Genomic DNA, 17,324 nt, shown 5'->3' on the forward strand with positions numbered 1-17,324 from the left:
CCAAAGGATTTCAACATTATGGCATCTCCTGAGAAACAATTAACATCTATAATTTAGCTTAGAAATGCAGCCTTTGCATGGAAACGCTCTGAACATTCACATCAGCGGCAATGAATGGTTTATATGGTGCATTTTCTCTACAAAGAACACTGAGATAAAACACAGCTGAAATAAATCAAAACACACACACACACACACACACACACCTGTTGCCTGTTGCTTTGACAAGCTGCACTCAAGTGTTTAAACCACAGCAGAGCGTTCATTCTGTTCCCTGCCTGGAACTTATATGAGTTTCCTGTTGGCACACACACACAAAAATAATTGCAGAAATTTGCATATTATAATATAATAATTCTCAGTACAAACTAAACCAATGTTTTGTAACAGGTTTTATTTCAGTGAAAGGTCATGTCTCTTTGATCAAAACTTGTGATTGGTTGCTGTCTGAGTACAAGGCTTGTGATTGGCTGTCTCACCATGCTCAGAGTCGGTCAGCAGGAAGACGTCGGGATGCTCCGGGTCATCTGCCATCATGGCCATTAAGCCCAAAACAGAAACACTTTTGCTGGCAGTGGACTTGAACTGTGAAAAATACAGTCAAAATATTAAAATGATTTAGAATTTATATATATATATATATATATATATATATATATATATATGTATAATAATGGCACTGCAATTTGTAACAATTTAAGTGAATTGTTATTATTGTTTGTATTAAAACTGATCACTGCAGTCAAAATATCAAATGCTTCTAATCTAATTTTTATTTAATATAAACGTAATTATTTATTACATCAAACTTTTTTTTGGAAGAAATACATTTATATTGAAAAATTATTATTACTACTAATACTTCTTCCTTTTGTTATTATTATTATTATTATAATTATTATTATTTTCCAATTAATTAATTTGAAAAAATGTACATCAATTGAACTGTTTTAATATAAATATATACACAGCTTGGCTTCATTCTTGTGCGCAGACCCGAACACACATGTATCACAAGTGTCAGCGTAAGCAAGTAGTTGAGTGTGTATAAACATCTGTTAGCGTATGTGTATTGGACAGTGGCATGTGCGTCTCATTAACACTGATAATGTGTGATAGCTGATGATGTCATCCATCTCTTTGTCCAATGACTGCAAACAGCTGTCTGAAAAATGAAGCCTGATGATCAGCCGTCCTCCCTGGCTCCAGCATCTCTTCCTCCCTCCTCTACACCTCCAGGACAGCATCTCTACAAACGCCACCCAAGGCTTTCTGTCTGACTGAGTGCATTCAGTGTAACTGTTCCTGGCTCACAGGATCCCTGTCTCTTCCAAACTCTCCTGCTGGATGGTATTAGAATGAGCAGTCTCCCATCAGCGTATACTGAAGTGATTATGTGATGAAGCATCAGGCTGCAGGACACGGTGACGCTATCTTCCTCTCACATGATGAGTGTCATCATTTCATCAGTTTCAGATGGACCACCCGCAGACTGTACAAAGCTAACTGTACTCTACAAATCAGCAAGTTCAAATCTCACAGACCAACCACTGTTAGAACACCACTTTTTACATCGTTACATATTTTTAAATTATTAATATTGATTCTCAGAAGAATTTTTTTTTTTTTTTACTGCATTACATAAAATTGACTGTAAAAAAAGGATAGAAAAAGTAGTGCAGGGACATAAAACGATCATGTGTGACAAATACATTTCTAAATATTAAAAAAATGTTTGTATTTGACACTAATGCTTGCTGTTCATTTGAACTTTATATTGATCAAAGAATCCTGAAAAAATAAATAAATTATGTATCATGGTTTCCACATAAATATAAACACAACTGTTTTTAACATTAATGATAATAATAATTCATTATTTGTGCATGAAATTAGGATGATTTCTGAAGGATCGTGAAAATTCAGCTTTGCATCGAAGGAATAAAATACATTTGAAAAATATATTCAAAAAGGAAGCCATTATTTTAAAATGTTTTTATCAATATTACAGTTTTTACTGCAGTTTTGATCAAATAAATGTAGCCTTGATGAGCATGAGACTTCTTTCAAAAACATTCAAAATCTTGCCCAACTGAATCACTTTTAAAGGGAAGTGTATATTTATTTTTTTAATAATTTTTAATCTAATAATAATAAGTTATTATATTAATTAAAATAAAAAAATCACATTAGACTGAAATTAATTTCTTTAAAATTATAATAACTATTGCTTAGTCATAAAAATATAAACCTTAATAGTCCTAAATAGGCCTAGTTGTTTTTAAGCTTCTTAAATATGGTCAATATTATTATTTTATTTTTTGCCAGAATAAGTAACAATATGGTCTGTAATAGTGTGGAGAGACTCACATGCTTCCTCTCTGTGGCCTTGAGGGACTTGGCAGTATAATAGTAAAGCTGAGTGCCACAAAGAGCCACCCAATACTTAGTCCACGCTGCCACCTACAGACAACACAAGAGAAACAGAGAGACGTAATATTAGTCCAAACACTGAAGCACAGAACCACATCAGAGCGGTTTTCTCCGAAGCAGTGGAGAGAAGTAAACAATATTAACCATCAACAGTTATCAGCCACTTACATTAGACATGCAATAATTAAAGATACGCTGACTAAAATGTGCAACAGTCGCACGTTGACTTTCAGACGACTACCACAAACACCACTTCACAGACAGCGTCACAGGAAGCCTATGAGTGTGTTTTATTTTCATGGTTGAAATACAAAACTTTCTTTCATAAGTACAAAATCCCCACAATGTCAGCTAAGCGTAATATATCAAGCTTGTGTGCGAGAGACATTTCCTGAGCAAGCATGAAACAAAATAGAAGAAATCTCAACATATCGATCTAGATTAAGCGAATGATACACTCTTAATTATACGCTTATGCAAGAAAATAGAGCCGAAAACTGTACAAACATGTAGTTATCCAGTGTGTGTACGTGCATGTTTGAGGAAAAGGTCTAGAAAGAGAGAGGTCAGCAGATTTAGTGGCAGATCAAATATGTGCAGGAGATGTGGGTCTTAAAAAGACTCTCGGCGCCCATTACTGGACTTCAGCAAAGTATCTTTTACTGCCTTGGCTCCCTTCACACACTACTCTCTGAGGAAACCGCAGGGTTTGATGGGGCTAATGGAGAAATGACTGACAGTAAAGAGACACTGTAGAGCAAAAGATGAAAGTGTAGATTATGATGAGAGGGCAGAGGGGAAGAGACGTAACGACAGAGAAAACACACTCGTCACTGCTGGTTTAGATTTTACACTGGACATCAAGTAGTGACCCAACAGAACCAAATCAAGCAATATGTTCTACAACCTAAAGTTTGGGATCAGTAAAAAAAAAAAATGTCTATTTGGATTCCCCCAAAATCTCAAGCAGTTTACAACATATGAAATGTTTATTGTGCATCAAATCAGAATATTAGAATGATTTCTGAAGGGTCATGTGACACTGAAGAAAATTCAGCTTCGCATCACCGAAAATAACATTACATTTTAAAATATATTAAAATATATTTTGAATATATTTCAAATTGTAATAGTATTTCACAATATAACTATTTTTTTTATCTAATAAATGAAACGGTCCATACTACATTTTAAAAAGGTTTTTTTTTTTTTTTTTTTAAGAAAAATTGCCTTCTTTAGTTGCATTAAATTATTTGCATTTGGCACCATTTTGGAAAACAACAGAAAAGCGAGAGATTGAGATCACAGGGAGAGTTTATGAACAGGAGACAGATGAAGAGCTGCACCAGTGGTGTTCTCACCGTGGGTTTCTTGCCCTCCTTGAGGACTGTTTTCCTGCGTAAGACCCCCTGAACTGTGACGGCTCCTGGGTACAGATGCACCGCCAGCTCCTCCGACTCTGCAGAGCTACACACACACACACACACACACACACACACACACACACACACAGGCTTAACTGACACCCAGGGGACATGTAACACTTCTTAAAAAAGACACACAGAAACTTACAGATCAAGGGAATATATTTTAATCCCCTCCCCAGAGTTATGATGTGAAGAAAGTGAGAGTGTTTGAGAGAAAAAAGAAAGCAAATGAGGGATCTGTGAAAATCTGAATAGATAATATGGTTGCACTTTATTTTACAGTACGTGTACTAACAAGTACTTATAGTGTACTTACAGTGTATTTATCTAAGAAAGTTCTGGTAATACAAGGTAACTACATGGGGTAGGGTTAGGTTTAGGGGTAGGTTCAGGGTTAGTACCTAGTTATTACATAGTTATTGTAATTACTATAATAAGTACATAGTATGTACATGAGGAACAGGACTGTAAAATAAAGTGCTACCGATAATATTGACCAATATCCACCTTAAGGGGATAAGTTCGCCCAAAAATAAATTCATTCAGCCTCATGTCATTCAAAACATGTAGAAAGTCAATGATATGAATCCAAGAACTTTGATTTGTGACAGATGAACAATTTAGACAGTGAAATGGATCAACTGATTCATCAAAAATCTTAAAATAGTGATTGATTTATGAACTCTCGTTAACCTGCCAAGATGATTCTCATTGATTATCAACTTGTTTATTTATTTATTTATTTTTGCATCAGTAAGGAAAGTAACAGATTCGAAATGAGGGCGAGTAAATCATGAGTTTCTTTTTTTGGTGAACTATTAGTTATTAGTTACTTATGTGACGTATAAATAATATGTTTTTGTTTCTCTTATTTATTTTCTCAGCTACTGCATACTGCCAACAGCATTCTCTTTTCACAAGCACAGAAACAAAGCAACTCCACCGCCTACAAATGTTGTCTACAGACATCTCAGAGACACAAAGCATTTCTCTATTATTCTTTCTAAATCTACGAATAAAAGAACAGCCTTGGATCCTTTAAGATCTGTATGTAGATGACCTCTGCAGTGATTGGGCAAGCCATCCAGATGTGAACTACATAATTCTGAAAAATTAAAATTGTTGATATGCAAAAGTGGGTGGTCATCTGTTACCCATCTGTGAGCACCACATGTGCTTCATTGCTGAACGAGCTCTTTTTATGTATTTATTAGATTTTTCTTTTTTAAATAGACCGGTACAATTGTTCTAAAATGGATAAATTTAGCCAGACAGAAATGCTCTCTGCAGGAGCTTTAGCATGCAGGACTCTCAGCATGGTAAACCCCTGTCTTCAAATTAAATTTACCCTTTTTAAAGCACTGCTGGGGCCATCGGAGCACTGCTCGTGAAACGAGTTCACCACATCCAACAATAAATTTCAAGACAATTACTGTCAGACTTCAAATTGTCTGCTGTGAGCAATGTGCCCTTTATTAACTTTATCTACAGGTCTGCATCTGAGGTTATAGCCATTTAGTCTATTTATTTGTTGAACATCTGGCAGTTATCCTGCTGCAGGGCTGCACTATTCAGTTTCTAACCGTTCAGTGCACCTTTTTAAAAAACATAGAGACCACTGTTCCATTGTTTCATAATTACAATCGAGTTGTTTTTGAACACAAGAGCACGGCTAATGTGAAAAGCCTCTAAGAGCCGTGTCTGATGGACCCATCTGTGCATGCATTTATTGAAATTGTAATCAAAATCTCATAACTGGATTTTTCTGCTGCGATGCAATGTAATGCATAGCATTTATATCTGCCTCTACTGTGGTGTGCAAACACTCACATTTCTCACTCCAATCAACGGCTGATGGATAAAATCAAGTCCTGTCTGACACAACATTCAAAAAGCATAAACTAAAGATGTGTTAAAAATGCACTCATCCTCAGGCCATCCAAGATGAGTTTTTTTCATCTGAACAGATTTGGAGAAATTTAGCATTTTGTCACTTGCTCACAGTGAATGGGTGCCACCAGAATTACGGTCTAAATATCCGATAAAAAAAAGAAAAAGAAATGTAATCCATACCCTGCGTGTCTGAGACATCTATCATTAAGACCCTTTCTAACTTCAAACAACTGCTTTCAGCTAAAATATCTATAATCTCTTATTTATAACATTGCTTTCTCCATTGAAAAAAGTATTTTAGGAATCAGGAGAGAAATACACACAGATCAAGACAATTTAAATAAAAATATGAAACATTTTAAATTCAAACAGTACATGAGTACTGAAATATTTTATTTCTTATCAGACATGAACGAATAAGTACTAAGAAAATTATGTCAAATTGTACCTTCTGACTAGTATCCACATAAACACACCCGGTTATGTACTTAAAGGCTAATGATACTTTTTGAGCAATGGGCAACCAGGTGAGACAAGGCCCACGACCGATCTAAAATATCCAGATAGAAATCTGTTATGGAAAAGTGCCCAAGCGACACTGCAAAAATACAAAAAAGTTGCCGGCAAAATTGCTGCAGAAGTTGCCCTCAGCCGAACAGTATATTGGATAAATATTGGATGTGCATCAGTATATTATATACCTCTGGGCAATCGCTTTTAAAGGGACAGTAGCCTAATTTAATTGCTGTTGTCTGTCTCATTTATATTATTCAAACAACAAATGAAAGAGAGAAAATCACTCAGCCTCACTCACTCTGACCTTGACAGAAATCACTTTAGTAGCCCAAATAGGGATTTGGAATTTATACATATATTTCTGGTTAAAAGAATGAAGAATGTTGTAAACAATTTGTCATAAAGAATACATTGGTATAACAATATTACCATTAGAATTGCTTTAAAAAGAGGACCATGTTCTTGTTTGTTTAGAAGAAGTGGTTCAAACTTTCTTCCAATGTTCAAACCTTAATAACATTCATAATGTCAGGTTGATATATGTTTTCTACAGTAATGTATAAAGTATAACAAGTTTGGACATTTTAGAGAAATGTTTCATAGATGCATTACATTGGAAATAAAACCCATTTTATTCAACAAAATCTACTTTAGATTTAATCGACTAAAATCTTATTCAAGATAAAAACAATTCAAACGACTAAAAAAAACGACTAAAACTTAATTGCATATTTAGTTAAAGACTACGACTGAAACTAAATCCAAATTTTATGTCAAAATGAACACTGTTTATGAACACAGTTTTCCACAACCCAATAACTGATGGAGTCATGTGGATTACTTGAAGATTGTTATAATGGTTTTATCAGATGTTTGAACTCTCATTCTGACGGCACCCATTCACTCAGGATAACACCATTGAGCAAGTGATGCAATGCTAAATTTCTCCAGTGAAGAAACTAACTCACCTACATCTACTGTAGGATTGGCTAAAGGTGTGTGAATTGTAATCTAATATTAATTTTTATATGACTTATTGCTTTAGGAGGTCTAGTTTACTATTTATTTAGATAATCCAATAACTAGTGAATTTTCGCACAATCCTAGTTTGATATCAGAATGTTGTGTGGTCACATTAGTGAACTTTGTAAGCACAGCTGTTGGTCAACTAATTAAAAGTGATGCAAAATCCACGTAGGAAATCTTTCGCCTTCACCCAAAATTGCCTATTGCAACACTAAATGTGACCACACCATCAAAGTGATGGTGCTTTTATGTGCTGGATGTTGCCAACTGGCTGTATTAGGGAATACATCAACATTAGTCCTTCAAACCCCTTATTTCATAAGAGGGACATTTAGTTTTTCCATGATGTGTTTCTTTATAACATTGCAGCAAGCGTCGTGGAGAGAGGAGCCATGTGTGTGTTTGGAGAACAGAAAGCAGAAGCAATCACAAGAGATGCTTCAGTGGCTTTTGCGGGTTTTGATTAGTTGCAACAAGCCAGGAGTGCAGCAATAGAGTCAACATCACACACGTGATTCAGAAAAGCCCACCACCTGATTCCACAGCAAGAAAGCACACTCTGCACACTGTGACGGCGACAGCTCCCCAGTTGTTCAGAGTAAGTCAGACAGAGAAAGACCCGGCGGGTTGTTGAGTTACCTGCTGGGCCTGAGCGCTCCTCTGCAGGAAATGCGGCCCACTCTGCTGACGGGGCCCAGAGAGTGGTAGAATCGAGTCCTGTAGAGTGTCAGTCATAGCGGGGCAGTGGTCAGTCACAGCCCTCACACATAACACACAGTACAGGCCATGCTAGAGCTCTGCTGCCTGGACTTCTCCTTCTGTGGTCTAAAGACTCTGGCTAACATGTCTAAACAAACGGTACACGTGGTCATCTGATATAGGTTTTTTAATAACCTAGAAAGCAGGGTGGTCAGTGATGATGTAGTGTCAATATATTTAATATAACAATTGCATAATATAGAGTCAACCAGTTATTATAGCAAAAAGAAAATTACAAAGATGCCAAGAGCTTATTTAGCAAAAAAGACCTGAAAATAAAAACTAAATTCATCAAAGAACCTTGAAAGAAATATATCAAAGATATACTTTATATATTTGTAGTTTTTTGTTTTTGTTGTTTTTTCAGAGATCTCTAATAACAAGACTTTAGCATCGATTTTGTATTACATTATTTTCTGAAGCATTATATGACACTGAAGAGTAATGTTTCAGCTTTCCATCACTGAAAAACCTAATAAAACCTAGAAGTATTAAAATATAAAATGTATTTTAAAATGTCATAATATTGAACAATTATATATATATATATATATATATATATATATAAATATGTATATATGTGTATATATATATATATATATATATATATATATATATATATATATATATATATATATATATATATATATTTAACAGCATTTATGAAAAATTGCATTACAATAGGCTAATGTAAATAAAAAAGTTATTAGCATTTTAATTCTTTTGACTAAAAGGTGGGGCTGCCCACAAACTTTTTGAGTACCTACAGGGCATGTGTCGAATATGAATACAGAGTTTTGTAATAATACGTCAACGCGTTCAAAATTAGAGCATTTTATGACAATTCAAAATGGAGAACAGTTTTATTATTTTCAGTCAAACCATTGAGAAGTTATAAACGAAGAGAGCAATTGTCATATCTCATGACCACAAGGTGGTATTGCTCTGATTCAGGACATGCTTGTTATAAAATACACCAAGTTTTGTTTCAATATGCCAAAATGTTGTGCATATATAGCCTCATATATATATATATATATATGATAATATATTGCGTGCTTGCAGAGATGTATAGTAACGAAGTAGAACTACTTCACTACTGTACTTAAGTACTAAAAGGCGGTATCTGTACTTTACTAGAGTATTATTTTTTTCTCCTACTTCCACTTTTACTTCGGTACATATTTTCTCTGAGTTTAATACTTTAACTCCGATATTTTTTTTATGTGCTGCATCGTTACTCGTTACAATTATAATAATGTTACGAATCATTCCATTACAAACCACTGCCAGAACTGTAGATGGCAGGTTTGATGAAGCTGGCACATCATTAAGCGAATCAAGCGAGACTGCGCGTGCTGACTGAACTGCTGTGAAGAGAGAGATGAACACCGAGCCGAGCCAGATAAAGACACATTAAACAAGTTAACAGCTTAATTCATCTGTGGATTAATGCGTATTGGAGACGCAAACTGTTTAAAACGATTCAGTTCGATTTGGTGGACTGTTTCAAAAAGATCCGGTTACATCGAATGATTCGTTCGCGAACCAGATATCACAAACTAGCTATTAATGACATCATTTTGCAAATTGGGCTAACTAACCCTAGTAACCGTTTTTTGTTTACAAGAAGTTACAGTCAAAGGAATTGTAATTGTCCTTTAGGTTAATCATTTGAAATAGTAAAAACAATATGTTCAAACTTTTGGCTACTTTCTTTAATAGCTACATAACACAATACTTCTACTTTTACTTTCAGTACTTGAGTAGTAAATTTTAAAATAGACTACTTGCAATACTTAAGTACAAAAAATGTTGAATACTTTAGTACTTCTACTTAAGTGTGGTGCTTAAAGAGCACTTCTACTTCTACTCAAGTCATTTTTTTGATAGAGCACTTGTACTTTTACTCAAGTATGGTTCTCTAGTACTTTATACATCTCTGCGTGCTTGTAGTAGAATATGTTTGCGCGTTATTCGAGAACGATTTAATGAACCAACTTGAATTTGGACCAGTGGTGGCACTAGAGAGTTTGAATTAGAGACTCCAAATTTGCTATGGGGACTGTTCAGACTGTGCTCTATCAGTGTGCCAAATTTCAAAAGATCACGATGACCAGCAATGGATAAAATCCGTGCCTGAACTCCCTCAGTGCTTGGCCCCTAAATATTATAATAAATAGATATCATTGTAGATGTATTTATTTTTTACTCAAAAATATTTCAAAACAAAATTGTGCATTACCCATTAATAAATACAAAATGGATTAAAACATATAATTACATTAATACCATATTTCTTTGCAGATTTTTTAATTGACATTTCTATTACTTGGCCAACTGGCAGGGTTAACGGCTAATTTTGATCATCACAAAATGGTCAAATGAATATACGATTCATTAAAATATGATTATTCGTAATTTATTGAATTTCCTATTTTTTATATAAAACGGACTACCTTTTTAGAACACAGAAGGAAACCGAAAAGCGGGCTTTGACATGCATTTAGTGTACACTAATGCATTTGTGTACACCTGATGCAGCATGGAAGGCAGCGGCAGTCACAAATGACTCTTTCATACTCTATTTCCTGTTACAGGAAGTTTATCTCATTAGCTACAATAGAGGTAGAGCACTAATGAGGAAATATGATGATCATTTGCGGTCTACAGGAAAGCACAGGCAGTTGAGGGTCACAGAACACACTCTTCTCTGCCAAAAAACACACATTCTAGAGCAAAGGTCCTTTAACATTCCCATGCTGAAGCTTGTTTTAGCCCAGGTGTTTAATTATGGGAAACTAGGGTCTCAAAGCAGGTTTATGCCACACTTGAGATTGTTAATGCATTATAAACAATCAATTACAGATTAAACAAATAATCAAAAACTGTATTAGAGAAAAGTGATTGTGTTAGGTTAATGATGATGATGAAGAGAAGCGTTGGAGAGTCTTTTTTCATGAGGGATGGTGAGTAGCGGGAAGGGTTGCGTTAGATTCCAGCATGTTCCATGATGACATGCTGTGTTCATATGTACTCAAGCATGTGGTCATGTATGCGCACATTTAACTTTCCATGGGTTTGCAAGTGGGAATGTTTTAAAAGACTCACCTCTCAAAGGCAGGCCAAGACATCTCCTCACTGAGCTCCGACCCTTCACTGCTTCCTAAAATCACAAGATCGTGATTTGCATTAATAAAAAAGAACGAATCAGGCCATGATCCAGTAGCTTTGTGTGTGTTTTTGTGTTCTACCCAGTGAAATGCCGCTAGACAGCGTTGAGCTCTCCGCTTGCCCTCGTGTGGGTGTGTGACTTTCCAGCACACTGTCGTCCAGCAGGTGTCTGGATCCAGCGTTGGGGAACGTGGCGCTTTTAAACTCCACTGTGTTCGTTTTGTGGATAAAACTGCAGCACACACAGGAAAGAGATGAAGTCAAGTTTAAAATGTTTTCTTGATCAACAGTTACAAATCTGGCAAGAAACCAGAGGAATATTACATATAAAGCTTGTTAGAACCAACAAGGCAGATCCTTCTTCAGGGAGTTATTGCTTTATGCTTCAGAGTGTTTCTATGTATTGTACTAATGAAACAAAACGAGCAAAAAATAACACCGCCCAAATGTATACGCAAAGAAAGAAGGCGTAACTTTTGTTGCCACCGCTGCAATGTCGTGGAGATCCGGTGTTTCCATATATGGTAAGGGGCCTAAAATAATGTGTTTTTTTTAAACCATAAGCACATTGCATAACACCAAATATATCAAATAATGTTATTTTTGACCCCTTTAAATTAATTGTAGCAAAATTATTTTCAATAATGAACTTCTTTTTAAAAAATCAATCACTTGTAATAATTTTTTATATATGTATATATGTATATAAATAAATATATATAATAATTTATTTCACTAATTCCATTCAAAAAGTGAAACTATATTATGTTCATTCATTATTTCAAATGTTTATTTTTTTTTAATTTTGATTACTATAACTGACAACTAAGGAAAATCCCAAATCAGTATCTCAGAAGATTAGAATATAACTTAAGACCAATACAAAGAAAGGATTTTTAGAAATCTTGGCCAACTGAAAAGTATAAAAATGAAAAGTATGAGCATTTACAGCACTTGATACTTAGTTGGGGCTCCTTTTGTCTCAATTACTGCAGTGATATGGCATGGAGTTGATCAGTTTGTGGCACTGCTCAGGTGTTATGAGAGCCCAGGTCGCTCTGATAGTGGCTTTCAGCTCTTCTGCATTCTTGGGTGTGGCATATCGCATCTTCCTCTTCACAATACCCCATAGATTTTCTATGGGGTTAAGATCAGGCGAGTTTGCAGGCCAATTAAGAACAGGGATACCATGGTCCTTAAACCAGGTACTGGTAGCTTTGGCACTGTGTGCAGGTGCCAAAACCTGTTGGAAAATGAAATCTGTATCTCCATAAAGTTGGTCCGCAGCAGGAAGCATGAAGTGCTCTAAAAAGTCCTGGTATAAGGCTGCGTTGACCTTGGACCTCAACACAGAGATCTGTGAACAGACAGCCTCTTTTGCAATGACCTTTTGTGTCTTGCCCTCCTCGTGCAAGGTGTCAATGGTCGTCTTTTGGACAACTGTCAAGTCAGCAGTCTTCCCCATGATTGTGTAGCGTACCATACTAGACTGAGAGACCATTTAAAGGCTTTGCAGGTGTTTTGACTTAATTAGCTGAACAGAGTGTGGCACCAGGTGTCTTCAACATTGAACCTTTTCACAATATTAACATTTTCTGATTTACTGAATTTTCTTAGTTGTCAATTATAATCGAAATGATAAAATAAATAAACATTTGAAATATATCAGTCTGTGCGTAATGAACGAATATAATATACAAGGTTCAACTTTTGAATTTAATTAATAAAATAAATCAACTTTTTTGATGATAGTCTAATTATATGACCAGCACCTGTATATAATGATTTCATATATATATATATATATATATATATATATATATATATATATATATATATATATCTGAAATCATTTTATACAGGTGCTGGTCATATAATATATATATAAACTTCAGAAAATTTGATTGTCAGGATCAGGAGTATACATTTAAAGCAACTAATTTCTCTGACTAGTTGAATGAATCCTAATTTAAATATCACCTCTTTTTAAATAAATAATAAATTAATACAGACATTCTGAGCACCAAATTTCACTAACCATTTGTTTTGAAGTGTATATTTTTGTAATTAATATATTTTACTTGGCGTCAATTCCAACTATTATAAACACAAAAAATGACTAAAGGCACTGAAGTAGACTGAATAAAAGAGTGCCAAAACAAATGTATACAAATGAATGGAGGATAGGAATCAAACACACTTGTAGCCGAGGCTGTGGCACTTCCTGTGTCCGTAGGTGATGAGGTTCCGGGGTGAAGGTGGCGTCGGCGGGACTTTAGGCAGAGCGCCTTCAGCAACATTACCACGACGGCCACACAACGGTGACGCAGATGTGTCTGGACCTGTGTTACAAAAACAGCAAACACTAATCATTAACAAGAACATGTGACATTGAAGGTCTTCAGCTTTGGGGAAGGAAAATCTGAACCAATGGAACTTTACTGTGTCCAGAACAAACCCAGCACGACGCAACATAAATAAAATCCAAACGTCTGACGAAATGTTGTCACATCATGGCTGCATCTGGTTAGGATCACAACTCAGAAGAGATGTATGGCATGACGCCTGGTTAGTGTCAGTGTGTGTGGGCCGCATGCGTTTCTCACCTGTGAGGTCTTCTCTAGAGGCAGTGGTGCGAGGTGTGCTGGTAGCTGGTGGCTCGATCTTTAGGGACAACCTGATACGTATACAAACAGGAGTCTCGGTTACAAACTAAAACACTTACACTAAAAATATAACCTACACTACTTGTCAGAAGTCTGGAATAATAAAGATCAGTCTTTTGTGTGTGTGTGTGTGTGTGTGTATGAGAGAGAGTGAAAGTAGTCTCTTATACTCACCAAGGCTGCATTATTTGATTAAAAATACAGTAAAAACAGTAATATTGTGGAACATTCTTACACCTTGTCCTAACTACAAGCGACACGACAAGATTCCAGTGACAAATAGCGCAGTTTGCATTGAGTTCGCAGTTTTAACGTACATGTGTGCTTTAATTTATTTTTAAGATCTGATGTAAACTATCTGTTGTTGCTTTCACTATGGTTATACATGTCATGCAAAATGATATTCAAACCAACATTTGACAATTTCGGGATTTAATAAAGCATATAATAAGTGTGTGAGATGTTTGTATGTTGTTGTTCCAGCCGCGACATCGCGGGAATAGAAACCATTTCACATGTCGTTCATAACATTACTGTTTTTACTGTATTTTCCATCAAACAAACTCAGTCATGGTGAGAATGAGACACTTTTTTTTTTTTTAAACATTCAAAAATCATAATTATTCCAAACTTTTGATTGGTAGTGTATTATGTAATACACACGCAGCTCCTGCTCACTTATAATTGTCGTCCTCCACAAACTTCTGTAACTCCTCAATGTAGCGAACGGAGTTGAGATACTTCCGCACATGCGGCAATACTGGGATATCTGAGACAGGAAGAGAAATTATTTCACTGTTACTTCTGTTCATTTGCCGAAATTAAACAAACACGCAATATTCAATATTCACCATATTCAACGGATCTCTGCAGGTCTGAGATGATTCTCAGAATGTTGTTCATCAGGTTGGAACGCTGTTCGTTTTCCAGAATGCTGCCGGTGGAGGGATACGCCGAATCGATGTAGGTCAGGTCAGACAGATATATACCTGCAAATACACAAGAATGTAAAAAAAAAATAATAATAATTTTTTTGTACAGAATCTACAGCAATTTTATTTTCAATTTTAAAGACTAATTATTTTAACAATAATCTTCTTTAATCGGTTTAAAGCTTTAAATATTCTCAATCTCTTTATTATTTCTCTTTTCCTATCAGAATTCATTCGTTCTTGTTCTGTTCTTGTCCGTCTGAAGTGGGGAGGTGGAATGAGCGCTTATTTCAAACCAAGTAAATATTTGGATTAGTGAGGAACATTATGTGCAGGAAGTATCTGCATTAGGAAGAAATGTATGCAGCTTCTGGAGAAACATTTGGCCGCATAAAACGGATAGTGTGTGAATACTGATAAGTATGTGTTTGTGACAGCATGCTCTTAAGAATATAAGCTTGGGGACTGCAAACAAGCACTGGTCCGTTACAGAGATTACATCAGAGTATCACATCTGTGATGATCATCAAAAACAACAGTACACAAACCAATGTTGATGACAGTATGACAAAAGAAAGATTCAGAAAATAATTAGAGACAAATCATTCCCAGAATCCAGATTGATTTAAAACAGAAGAGAGAGCAATGTAAGCGCTGTTTAAATGATCATTACTGTGCATCTCTCAGGAAATCAGGGTTAAGATGATAATTACAGTCCTGTGCCAGACAGCCTGCAGCATAAACAACATAGCAGACACACTGCAGAGCAACACTGATTTAAAAACAAACTGAACCCCTCAATAACTTACAATGACATAATGATTAGATAAATAACACGGAAAACTTGGCTGTAGTGTGGGTGGACACTGATCGCTGCAGATAAACGTGTAGTGGGTGGAGCCAATCAAGTGATTGACAGCCAAAGATATCAATCTAAAAATACTTTTTTAAATATAATCATGACTAACCAAAATTTTTACATTTATATTTAAATAACAAGAATACATATTTCAACCCCCTATATATATACTACTGTTCAAAAGATTGGGGTTGGAAGATTTTTCCCACTCAATCTTTTGCTTTCCAATGCTGCATTTATTTGATAAAAAGAATATAATAATAATAAAATAATAATAATAAATAAAATAAACAGAAGGTTCAAAAGAACTGCATTTATGTGAAACAGATACCTTGTAAGTATAAAGTATAATAAAAGTATTAATTTCTTTCAAAATCATACTTATGTTATCATCAATGTAATTTGTAAAGAAGAAAAAGATGGCTGCTTTATGGATGTCAGACAAAGCTCAGGCACAAGCTAAATATTATTGTAGGAAAGCAAAATGGGAGAAAATCTTTACTTAACAAGAGACGTCTGTCCATTTCCGTAACACCTCATTTAATAGGGTGAAGTCGAGTCATTCAGGCGTCACACTTCAATTTAAACACCTCTGCAGCGAACCCCCACACACGTTAACTCAACATAAAACACAGACGCCAAACTACTACAACTGACCGGAGCTCAAATCAACAACCTGGGAGAAAACTGTGAAAATAAAGGAAAAATTGATGCAGCTGAGGGGGAAACATTTATTTCTGTATTAAATTGTTTACATAAAGAATAATCGATCTTCCTTGTTGGCCATAATTACAGAAAACAAGTTCAAATTGCCCTATAGTTTGACAAGAAATGTGAAAAAGTCAAGGGGTTCTAGAAAGTAGAAATATAGAGCATATATTTTTAACATGTTAATTTATAAATTGTCCTTTTTTTTTAGTACAACTACTGTTCTGGGATGAACTTCTGATTAATGTGTAACTGTCATAATTCATACAAGTGGATTTTATATAACATTTACGCATTTGGCAGACAATTTTATCCAAAGCGACTTACAGTGCATGCATGCATTCATACATGCATACATACATGCATACATACATACATGCATGCATACATACATGCATACATACATGCATACATACATACATACATACATACATACATACATACATACACACACACACACACACACACACACACACACACACACACACACACACACACACACACACACACACATACACACATACACACACATACACACACACACACACACACACACATACATACATATAGTTTTTATCAGTATCTGTGCTCCCTGGGAATTGAACCCACAACCTTTTGCCCTGCTAACACAATGCTCTACCCCTGAGTCACACATAAACAGTCTCTTTCTGGAAAAATCGCTTGTATTATATGAAAAAGTGTTCACTGTCATTACATGCTCATGACAGGAGTTGAAAGACTGTATATAATGTTACATAGACAAGGTTAGAAAGCGATTTTATCATACTAGCCTCATGTAAACACATATAATATGTTTACAGTTTGTGGCAGTACAATCAAAACCAAGTCTATTTTAACATTTATTCCCAGCTCAGTGGATAGGGATAGTTTACCCAAAGACACAAACTGTGACATCATTTACTCCCCATTA

General features: G+C 35.3%; 1 protein-coding gene across 3 annotated transcripts in view; it reads right to left on the reverse strand.

Annotated features, from left to right (window-relative positions):
- The window catches only part of LOC113121152 (ras-specific guanine nucleotide-releasing factor RalGPS2-like), a 112,767-nt gene that overhangs the window by 4,005 nt on the left and 91,438 nt on the right, over positions 1 to 17,324 (reverse strand). For 2 of the 3 annotated variants that reach the window (XM_026291415.1, XM_026291413.1), the window contains exons 10-20: positions 14,746 to 14,883; positions 14,573 to 14,663; positions 13,835 to 13,905; positions 13,429 to 13,570; positions 11,309 to 11,460; positions 11,166 to 11,220; positions 7,935 to 8,012; positions 3,795 to 3,900; positions 2,371 to 2,463; positions 480 to 585; positions 207 to 298 (exon numbers count right to left, since the gene is read on the reverse strand). In XM_026291415.1, coding sequence (XP_026147200.1) covers positions 207 to 298; positions 480 to 585; positions 2,371 to 2,463; positions 3,795 to 3,900; positions 7,935 to 8,012; positions 11,166 to 11,220; positions 11,309 to 11,460; positions 13,429 to 13,570; positions 13,835 to 13,905; positions 14,573 to 14,663; positions 14,746 to 14,883 — 1,124 coding nt within the window. The remainder of the gene's footprint in view (positions 1 to 206; positions 299 to 479; positions 586 to 2,370; positions 2,464 to 3,794; positions 3,901 to 7,934; positions 8,013 to 11,165; positions 11,221 to 11,308; positions 11,461 to 13,428; positions 13,571 to 13,834; positions 13,906 to 14,572; positions 14,664 to 14,745; positions 14,884 to 17,324) is intronic. The other variant, XM_026291416.1, reaches the window with a different exon arrangement.

The sequence above is a fragment of the Carassius auratus genome, chromosome 20 (genome assembly GCF_003368295.1).
Source record: "Carassius auratus strain Wakin chromosome 20, ASM336829v1, whole genome shotgun sequence".
NCBI classification, from domain to species: Eukaryota; Metazoa; Chordata; class Actinopteri; order Cypriniformes; family Cyprinidae; genus Carassius; species Carassius auratus.